The following is a 10,136-nucleotide window of genomic DNA, read 5'->3' as shown; positions in this document are numbered from 1 at the left end:
ACTTGCACCGCCTGCGTCCCCCTGGCACCCACACCTCCGTGACCCACTGCACATTGATCTCCGTGGCCCACCGCACGGGTACCCCGCGCCCCACGGCGGGCTTATCGTCATGCCCCACCGCACGCACATCCTGGCGCCCCATTGCACAGGCATCTGGCACCCTCTGCACGTGCAGCCCCGTGCCCCGTTACGCAAACACCCCACGGCACACGCATCCTCTGTCCCGTCGCACCCACCTCGTGCCCTGTTGCAGGAGCACCTCCTGCCCCATTGCCCGCACACCCCGAACCCAGCCGGGCCTACCTCCGTGCCCTGTTGCACACGTGCCCCAAATCCCACTGCGTGTGCCCCCCGTCCCGCCTTGCACAGACTCACCTGTCCCACTGCACGTGTATCCTGCATCTCACAGCAAGCGGATGCTGCGCGCCGCTGCTTGCACCCCTGTGCCCCATCCTCACCCACCCCCGCCCCACTGCGTGCACGCCCCACATCCCATAGCTCATGTACCTCATACCTGTCGCAAGCTCGTCCCCCTGCCCCACAACGCGGCCACCCTTCCCCCCACCGCACACGCAGCCCCTCGCCCCACAGCGCGCAGACCTCCCACCCACTGCACACACCCGCCTCACGGCACGCGCACTCCGCGCCCCATGGCGTATGCACCCCATTCCCGGCTCCACGCGCCCCCGTGCTTGTGCATCCCCCCGCCCCACGGCACGCGCCCTCCACGCATGTGCGCACCCTGCGCCCCATCCCGTGGGCTCGTCCCTGTGCCCCGTCGCGCTTGTGCCCCACACGCGTCGCACGCCCCCCCCCCGGCCCGCGCCCCCGGCCCCGCGGCACTCACCGGCGGGCGGCGGCGGGAGGAGGAGCGGCAGGAGCAGCAGCGGGAGGCCGAGGCGGGGGGCGAGCGGCCGCCGCTGCCCGCCGCCCCCCGCCGCCCCGCCGGCCCATCCCGCCGCGCCGGCTGCCGTGGGGCGCGCGCCGCCAGCAGCCCCGCCGCGCACCGGCGCCCATGACGTCACCCGCCCCGCCCCCCGGGGCCGCCCCCGCGCGACCATTGGCCCCCACGCGTGTCACTCGCCGGCGGCAGCCCCCCGCCCCCCTGAGCGACTCGATTCCCCCGGGGTGGCCCCGCCGCTGCTCGGGGCACCGAGATGGGTGGGAACGGGGAGACGGGGCTGGGGACAGGGACACGGGGCTGGGGTCAGGAATATGGCCTAGGGGCAGAACCATGGGGCTGGCAACAGAGACACGGGCCGGGAATGGAGACACAGGGGTTGGAACAGGAACACAGGCTGGGGACAGGGTCATGGGGCTGAGGTCGGGGACATAGGCTGGGGACAGAGACAATGGCTGGGGACAGTGATACGGGGCTGGGGGGACAGGGACACAGGCTGGGGACAGGGGCTTGGGGCTCGGGACAGGGATATGGCCGGGGGACAGAGATATGGGGCTGAAGGAGAGGAACATGGGGCTGGGGGCTGGCACTGGGGCTGGTCACAAGCATATAAGCTGGGGACAGGGACCTAAGGCTGAGGGCAAAGATGCAGTCTGGGGACAGGGATAAGGTTTGGGGCACAGGGGCATAAGCTGGGGTTAGGGACACGGGGCTGGGAGACAGGGGACATGAAGCTGGGATGCAGGTGGCCATGGGGCTAAGCTACAAGAGGGACACAGGACTTAGGTGAAATGGGCTGTGGGGATGTGGTGTAGGAGGACAAGGGGGCTACAATGCCAGGGGCAAACAGGGATCCTGTGGAGGGGGGATGTGAAATAGCAAGGGCTACTTATGAGGGCTGGGGGGGGCTACCTATCGGGGCTGTCTGATGGGGATCAGGTATTTTGCTAACAGCAGCCACCGTCTTGTTGTAATAAATTATTTATCTTACATAGAGGAGGTGTCTGTGACAGAGGGTCTGGGCACTGCCTGAGGGGATGAGGGCATCCCGACTGGAAATGATCTCACCATGCTTCCCCAAACTCCCCTGACATCATCCCCAGACTCCCCTGACATCACCATCCTCCCTGACCGCGGTGAAGGCGGGGGTGGGGGGTATCCGTGGCCACAGCTCTGCTCCTGGGAGCGCTCTGCCCTGTGCCAGCCCCGCTCCCACCCCATTCCCCCATAACGGAGCACCGTGGAGCTGCGGGGGGAGCAGCCGCCCCCCGGTGGTCCGGCCTGGCTGCCCAGCGGCCCCCCCCGCCAAGCGCAGCCCCCCTCCAGGCATGACTGAGCGCCGCCTCCCGGCTCAGACCCCCCGGGGCACGGCTCCAGGCCGGTGGCCCCTGGCACAAGAGGGATGAACGAGGCCTGCGGTCCCTCCGGGAGCAGCCTGGACCCTCTCTCCTTGGGAAGGGGACGGGGGAGTCTGGTGTGTCCGTGTCCCTGTCCCAGATACTCCCCAAAGGCCCCCGGGTCCCGCCAGAGCTCCATGGGACAGACCCGTCCGCGGTGAGCAGCACCGGTGGGCGTGGGTACCCGTGGGGGTGCTGAGCCAGGCGGGTCCTCCATGGGGAGCCCGCCGCCGCCCTGGGCGAGGGGAGAGCACCGGAGCCGGGGCGGGAGCGGGGTTCCCGGAGCCAGGCAGCCGGCGGGTGGCAGGGGAAGGGCAGGGTGGGCTGCAGCAGCCCTACACCCCCCCATCCCTCCAGGAGGTGCCCTTTAGCCCCTCGTCCCCAGGGTGTTCGGTGTTGCAACGCAGCACCGGGGCCAGGCCGGCCACGAAGGACGCGGCGCGCCCGCGGCAGGACCCCCGGGGGCTCCCCGCTGCCGCCTGGGGGCTAGCAGGGGAGGACTGTGCCCGCCCCCGGCCCGTCTCCCGGTTTGTTCCGGTCCCGATGGGCTCTCCCAGTGCCGGCCTGGTCCGGCCGGGTTGCCCCCGCTTCCCCCCGCTCGGTGCCGGTCCCGGTCCCCGCGCCTTGTGCCAGTACCGGCGGCGGAGAGGCGTTTGCTCCTCCTGCCGCCAGGGGGCACTGATTGGTGAGTGGCGCCAGTAGCGCGACGCTGTGGTGACGCCACTTCCGGCGCCGTTCCCGCGCGGGCACGGAGTGCTGCTGGTTTCGGACCCTGGGACCCTCCGGCCCAGCCCAGGCCCAGGCCCAGGCCCAGGCCCGGTCCCGCCCCGCCCCGCCCCGCCCCGCCCCGCCCGGCACCGGCACCCCCTGGGGCTATGGAGTTCCCGGACGCTCTCTTCCCCTGCTACTTCGGCGCTGGCCCGCCCCGGGAGGAGGGGGGCCCCGCTCCGGCCGCTGGCTGGGGCGAGCACGGGCAGGTGCTGGGGGCTGGCCGTTCCAGCCGCCAGGTGAGGCCGCGGCGCAGCCCGCTCCGCCCTGCCCCGGGGTTCGGGCCGGGCCGGGGGAGCCCGGCGAGGGGCGGGCGGGAGCAGCTTTCACCTCTTGCCTCCGCGCCCTGCAGGCCGAGACGGCGTTCGTGCCCCACCGCGGCCAGACGGGCGAGAGCTGGGAACCTGCCGACGCCGCTGCGGTGCCTTTTCTGCCTCCCAACGAGAGTGAGGGTCGCGGGGGGCGGGAAGGGGTATGTTGCGTGGTGCGGGGTGGGGGGGGACACGATGATGACACACGGGACAGACATCCCATGCCACCTCTGCACCCACCTGCCAAGCTGCCCTGCACCTCAAGGTCCCTGCTGGTTCTGCCACACTCACATGGGGAGCTTTTGCAGCTCTCCCAGGGATACTGGCACAGGAGGGAGTGGGGATGGGTGAGCCATTGCCCTGCAGTGCTGCAACGGGGTCCTGGTGCTTATGCGGTACCAACCAGCTGCTGCCGTCTCCCCGCAGGCTGCTGCATCCCCTCGCTCACACCTCAGGACATTCTCTACCGTGGCTTCCTGCGCAGGAAGCTCCGGACAGACAAGTCTGGAGCCACCTTGAACTTCACCAAGCAGGTAGGATCTGGGGCACCATGTCCCACCGAGGCCCTGGGAGGTGGCATGGAATCTCTGCATTTCCCAGCCCCTCTCTGTCCTTCCCACACAGCTGGGCCATTTCTTTGTGGATCACCCAGAAGATGCATTTGGCTCCCTTGGACAGCTGCTGCACAAGAACTTCTACCTGGGCAACTCCAAGGTGACGGTCAGTGTCCATCCAGGTGTGACAACGCCATCCCGGACTCCTCCCCTTGCAACTGCCAGCCTCAACCTCTGCCTCCTTGTCTTCCCTGCAGAGACGGGCTCGGAGCAGTACTATCCGGATGACGGCCCTGATGGAGGAAATTGCCCGTCTGGAGGCCAGGCGGTAAGTGTCCCCATGGCCCCTGCCCTGGAGAGGCCTGAGGGTACTCCTGCTCTCTCCCCCTGCCTGACGCCATCTGTACCCTTGCAGAGGCTGCCCCCAGCAGTACCTCACCTCCCGTCTGCGCTGGTTCTCCCACCTCAGCCGCGACTGGCTCTTTGAGGTGCCGCTGGGGCTGCTGGGGGACTGCGTGCATGAGGACCTGCTGCTACAGTGGGCCGGCCTCCTCTTCGATGACGGCCCTACAGGGGGGGCACTGGCCTGGCTGCCCCCCAGAGATGGGGGGGCACACAGAGGCTGCCTGGTGTACCCCGGAGGGAAGGCCATGAACCACCTCTGTATCCTTACCCACGGGGTGTCCCCAGGGAGGGAAGTGGGGATTGTGTTGCACTGCCCTTAGCTGGCACCCCAGATTTCCAGGACGTGGTGCTGAAGGAGCTGCCCCGCACCCGGGGCTCCCCAGCCCAATTTGAGCTCAATGGGCGCATCCGGCAAGTGGCTGCCACTCGGGTGGATAGGGAAGGTGAGCCAGCCCCAGGATCCATACCCAGGATCTGTACCTCGGGCTGGGCAGGGTGTGGGGTGGAGAGGTGGCAGGGAACCCTCAAAACCATGCCTTCTCACGTGCTGCCTGCTGTCCCCTTGTCAGATTTTGTTGGTATCCGCTCAGACTATCACTGCGGTGTTTGGAGGGTGCCAGGCAGGACAGGGGCAACCCCCACCCCACTGCAGGTCATCCGTACCAGCGTGCCTGCCTCCTGCCTCACTGTCAGGTAGGCACTGGGGGAACAGAGCTTTGCAAGGAGTGGGAGGCTGCTTCTTCTGCAGCCCTCCCCTCTGTGGTGGGTGATCTCACCTCTGTGCTGATGCCATGCCCACATCCTGCAGCCCTCACCTACCTGGGGAACTGGCTGTCTGCACCCAGAGTGGAGCCGTCTACCTCTGGAGCGTTGAGACAGGGTGAGATGGGGCACTCAGGGCTGGACCGGGCTTGTACAGACCCCTAGATCTCAGTGGTATGGAGGGGCTCAAGTGAGAGCAGCAGCTCAGCCCTGTGCTGGCATTGTTTTCTCCCCACAGGCTGCAGAAGCTCCGACATGACCCCCAGACTATGTTTTTTTGTGACCATTCACCCTGGCGCTGGAGTGAATTCACAGCCCACCCGCGGGTGCTGAGCTGTGCTGACCGCACTGGCGTGCAGTGCCTGGACACCCGGGTGAGCCCGGGAGGGTGGGCACGGGGCTCGTGCTGGCTGGGGGAGTGTGTTCCTTGGCCCCGAGTGCTGACAGTGCCCCACTCTGCTGCTGCAGGCCCCCGAGAGATGCTACTTCAACTTGTTCAAGGCAGGTGAGGCAAATGGTTGCCAACAGGGTGAGCGCGTGGTGCTGCCCATGTACCTGGGCAGGGCTCACCCCTTCCAGCACCTCATTGCTTCCCAGGTGAGTCCCACCACACCTGGGAGGGACAGCCATGGGCTGGGGGGGGGAACGGGACACTGTGGCACAGCCCTGGCTGCCAGTGCCCATGGGGCTGGGGGATTGCCCAGCTGAGGGGGGCTGCCACGGTGTGTTGTGTTGAGACCCCCGAGCTGTGCCTGCCCTCCCAGTTCTCTGTGTATGTGCTGGATGAGCGGTTGCCGCTGGTGCCTGTGCTGAAGTGGACGCACATGATGAAGGATCCCCCTCTCTTTGCCCATCTGACGCCAGGAGGCCCCGGGAGGAGCCATAAGGTGCTGCTTGGTGCATCTCGCACCCAGGAGCTGTTGATGCTGCAATACCAGGGTGAGATGGGGTTTCAGTGGTGCTGTGGGGCTGGGTCTCCTCTGTGCCTGCATCCCAGCCTCCTCACTGCTGGCACCAGCTGTTATCCTGGCATTGGTGCTCACTGGCTAGTTTTTGGTGTGTTCTTCCACAGGGGGCAGGCAGTCGGCCTGCCGGCTGGTGGGACCTCCACAGAAGCTGCACAGCATCGCCGGCTGCCTGCAGCACTTTCCCACCCAGCTCCCGCACCGCCACCACCTGCTTCAGCAGCGCCTCAGTGCCCCAGCTACTGGTGGGTGTCCCACGCCGCCTGGGTGTGCAGGTCCTGGAGAAGAGAAAGTGGGCTGGAGTGGGGAGTGTAGCCCTTGCTGTGCCCTGCGGGGTAGTGGCTGAAAAAGCAAAAGCAAAGCCCTGAACAGCCCTGGGCAAGAGATCAGTGACCTAGAAGAGGATATGGGGGACAGGAGCCAGCAGTGATTGTGCACATGCCAGGGCTAGGGGTGATAGGCTGAGGGTGATGGCAGCCCCCACTGCTGGTCAGGCCCCAGGAGGGGCCCTAGGGCTGGAACACCTGTGTCAATGACTTTCCTGTCCCAGCAGGGCTGGCTGCTGCACTGCAGAAGGATGGACCACATGAGTCCCTGCTGGTTTTCCAGCTCTCTGAGGCTGGGGATGTCTTCTGCCAGAGGCTGACCCATGAGGCAGTGAAGCCCCCTGCAGTCATCTCCAGGACTGAGGCCACGGCAGGGCCTGGCTCTTCCCCTCTATTTGAGATTCCAGCCAGCAGCCCACCAGGCTTGGGCAGAGAGGACAAAGACGAGGTGGAGGAAGAGCAGACCTTCTATTTGTCCAACCTGGAGGTGATTTTCAATGAGGAGGAGGAGGAAGAGGATGCAGACACATCAGCGGCCCTGGAGGAAGCTGAGCTCCCCCAGGAGCCCTGTGCTAGCCCCCAGCCCTCCCGGGCGGAGCCCAGCCCAGCTACGGCCATACGGTACCGCCGGTGGCTGAAGGCCCTTTCCAAGGGCTGCAGGGAGCACCCCAGGCAGGCTAGTCCCGACACCTTCAGCCAGAAGCGCCTCTTCACCCGTAAAGAGCTGGAGTGGCCACCTGGCCCCAGTGCCCTGCACAGGCAGGTGCGCCAACAGCTGCGCCAGGCCATGCGGGAAGGGGGGTGCATCCGGCGCTGGGACCCCCCAGGCCCCCAGGCCCCTGCCCTCCTGCAGCCGGCAGAGGGTCTGGACGCCCTGAGCACCCGCCTGACGAAGGCCTGGTCCCGGGACTGGGAGCAGTCGTGGGAGGAGAGGATGAGCTTCAACATGGCGCAGAGGCAGCAGGCGTTGCGGGAGCGGCGGCAGCGGCAGAAGCGATCCCGGGGCCGTCGCAGCCTTTCGGCCAGCTTCACTTCCTCCCTCACCTACCAGTCCGAATTGTCGCAGCCCAGCGATGGGGCCCCCGACCCGCGCCCCCCAAAGGGGAGCCCCCCAAAGCAGGGCTCTCCGCCGGGTGGCAGCCCCCTCCCGGCATCGCCGCTGCACGACGACGAGCTCCTGTCCTCCCAGAGCCTGCGCAGCCGCGGCATCCCGAAGGAGCGGCGCAAGACGCTGCGGGACTACCTGGCGGTGTGGGCCGAGGTGCCCCCCGAGCCGCCGGAGCCCCCCGGCAGCCAGGCCAGCCAGCAGTGCATCCCCTCCTCCCAGAGCCAGCTCTCCTCCGCCTCCCAGCCCCGCCGCAAGCGGCCGCGCATGGGCTTCTGAGCACCAATAAACGCCGCCTGGCCAGTCCCCCGCCCCGGGCCGTCACTGGGGGGGGGGGGGGGGGGTGCTGCGCCGCCACGCGGGGTCACGGTACCCGTCGGTGCGGTGCGGAGGGGCAGCGGGAGTCGCGCTTGTGTTGCACTCCTTCAACAAGTCGTTGCTCGTGTTGCGGGGCAGCTCCTTCAGCACCACGTCCTGGAAATCTGGGGTGCCAGCTAAGGGCAGTGCAACACAATCCCCACTTCCCTCCCTGGGGACACCCCGTGGGTAAGGATACAGAGGTGGTTCATGGCCTTCCCTCCGGGGTACACCAGGCAGCCTCTGTGTGCCCCCCCATCTCTGGGGGGCAGCCAGGCCAGTGCCCCCCCTGTAGGGCCGTCATCGAAGAGGAGGCCGGCCCACTGTAGCAGCAGGTCCTCATGCACGCAGTCCCCCAGCACTGCAACACAAGTTGTTGTTGCAACAAGTTGTGTTGCAACACAAGGGGGACGCGCGCGGGGACGGGGGAGTCACGCGTGGGCGCAGGCGCGGGCGGGCACTTTAAGGCGCCGGTGGGGAGGTGGGGGCAGGGGTGGGAGTGGCAGGAGCGGGAGCCAATGGGGCGGAGGGGGCGGGGCCGGCGCGACGGTGATGGCGGCGGTGCTGGCGAGGGGCTTGGCGCGCGGCTGGGCTGCGCGGGGCGCGCTGTGCGCGGGGCAGGTGGGCGCGGAGGGGGGTGGGGGGAGGGGTGGGCCTCGTCCCTGCGCCAGGCTCGCTGCTGCTCCCACCCGCGGGCAATGTCTGTGGGCGGCGTGAGTCCCGCCGTGGGCACCGGCCCCCAACGCTCCGGCGACAACGGGGCCTCGGAGCACCAGTGTGCACCCGCGTGAACCCCCCCTCGTCGCTCCCGTGCGTGTCGCCCGCGCGTGCATCCTCCCTGCCACGCCCACGGGTATCAGACCCGCGTGCACCCCCTGCGTGCACCCCCAGTGAATCCCGTCGCACGCGGTCACCCCCACGCCCATCCCCCCTTACCCCAGCCTGCACCCGTGCGTCATCCCCATCCCGTGACCCCCGGGTGCACCCTCCCCGTGGGACACGGCCCCCGTGTGCCCCCATGTGCAGAGCCCCCCCCCATGTACACACACACCTCGCCACTCCCAATCGCGTCCCCCACGCACCCCCTCCCCCTTGCACGCGGTGTCCCCGCGGCCCGCGTGGGCAGCCCCTAAGGCCCCTGTGTCCCCCGGCCCAGCGGCGGGCGGCGGCGGCAGCGCCCGGCGGGCAGGACGGGGAGGTGGGCAAGGCGCGGCGGGCAGCGGCGGCTAGCGAGAGGGCGGGCGGGCAGCCCACCATCTTCAGCAAGATCATCGCCCGCAGCGTGCCGGCCACCATCCTCTACGAAGATGACAAGGTAGGGGGACAGCAGGGCACGTGTCCCATGGGAGGGGGAGGAGGGCAGCACCCATGGGTGCGGGGCTCACCCTGCTCCCACCCTGCCGCCAGTGTCTGGTCTTCCGCGATGTGGCCCCCCAAGCCCCCGTTCACTTCCTGGTGATCCCCAAGCGCCCCATCCCCCGCATCAGCAGTGTGGGTCCCCAGGACACAGAGGTGAGTCCAGGGGGGTCTCCGGGATATTTGGGGGTGGGGGAGTGACACATGCCCGGTACCGACCGTCCCGTTCTCCCCCTGCAGCTCCTGGGGCACTTGCTGGTGGTGGCAGCACGCACGGCGCAGGCGGAGGGGCTGGTGGAGGGCTACCGCCTCGGTGAGTTGTTGTCCCGTGCTGTGCCACGGGGTAGGAGGACCCTTGCCGGTGGTCCCGGGTGGCTGGGGGTGTGCAGGAGGGGTGGCCTGACCGCCTGTCCCTCTCCTGGCAGTGATCAACGACGGGAAACATGGTGCCCAGTCCGTGTACCACCTGCACCTCCATGTGCTGGGGGGGCGGCAGATGGGCTGGCCCCCTGGCTAAGCCCACCGCCCACCCACTGCCCCCCAATAAAGCATCTCCTTGGCAGAGGCTTGGGTGGTTTTGTGTCCAGGTGGCCCTCGTGGGGGTGGGGGTGGCTAGCCTGGGCAGGGGTGGCCCTGGGTGCTGCAGAGCAGTGAAGACATGCCAGTGGGACCCAGGGCGTGGACACGGGTGGGACTTGGTGCCCTGCTTCTTGGAGTGGGGGCCTGGGCTCCCCACATCCCAACTGGTCGTGCTGGAGATTCTCTGGAGCCCCCCTGCTGGAGGAGGTTTTTAAGGGGTGCCCACATCCCACAGGCAGAAGGCCCATGCTGGTGCTGGGCAAGTGGGGAGCAGGCTGGGTGTCATGGAGGTGTCCCCGAGCTGGGGAACATCCCAGAGCAGTGCCAGCAGCACCCACATACCCTGGGCC

The 10,136-nt window shown here is 68.2% G+C and overlaps 2 protein-coding genes across 7 annotated transcripts; both read left to right on the top strand.

Annotated features, from left to right (window-relative positions):
- Positions 1-3,042: 3,042 nt before the first annotated feature.
- Positions 3,043-7,907, top strand: TAF1C (TATA-box binding protein associated factor, RNA polymerase I subunit C). 5 transcript variants are annotated; one of them, XM_037374439.1, is made up of 14 exons: positions 3,043-3,305; positions 3,419-3,512; positions 3,804-3,910; positions 4,002-4,091; positions 4,189-4,259; positions 4,401-4,594; positions 4,669-4,779; positions 4,906-5,029; positions 5,145-5,216; positions 5,337-5,472; positions 5,567-5,695; positions 5,863-6,037; positions 6,171-6,308; positions 6,617-7,907. In XM_037374439.1, the coding sequence occupies exons 1-14, from the start codon at positions 3,174-3,176 to the stop codon at positions 7,771-7,773; spliced, it is 2,730 nt and encodes a 909-aa protein (XP_037230336.1). In that variant the 5' UTR covers positions 3,043-3,173; the 3' UTR covers positions 7,774-7,907. The 5 variants fall into 5 exon arrangements, with proteins under 5 accessions (XP_037230336.1, XP_037230334.1, XP_037230335.1 ...); XM_037374437.1 differs by having other exon boundaries at positions 4,347-4,594; XM_037374438.1 differs by having other exon boundaries at positions 4,002-4,097.
- Positions 7,908-8,472: 565 nt separating this feature from the next.
- HINT2 (histidine triad nucleotide binding protein 2) lies at positions 8,473-9,772 on the top strand. Of its 2 annotated transcripts, XM_037373592.1 has the most exons (4): positions 8,486-9,166; positions 9,259-9,363; positions 9,448-9,520; positions 9,633-9,772. In XM_037373592.1, exons 1-4 carry the CDS (start codon positions 8,870-8,872, stop codon positions 9,722-9,724), a joined length of 567 nt encoding a protein of 188 aa, XP_037229489.1. In that variant the 5' UTR covers positions 8,486-8,869; the 3' UTR covers positions 9,725-9,772. The 2 variants fall into 2 exon arrangements, with proteins under 2 accessions (XP_037229490.1, XP_037229489.1); XM_037373593.1 differs by lacking the exon at positions 9,259-9,363 and having other exon boundaries at positions 8,473-9,166.
- The last annotated feature ends 364 nt before the right edge of the window (positions 9,773-10,136 follow it).

Source organism: Falco rusticolus, chromosome Z, assembly GCF_015220075.1.
Source record: "Falco rusticolus isolate bFalRus1 chromosome Z, bFalRus1.pri, whole genome shotgun sequence".
Taxonomy (NCBI): Eukaryota; Metazoa; Chordata; class Aves; order Falconiformes; family Falconidae; genus Falco; species Falco rusticolus.
The sequence above is the reverse complement of the archived record's forward strand: the minus strand, read 5'-3'. Positions and strand labels throughout refer to the sequence as shown.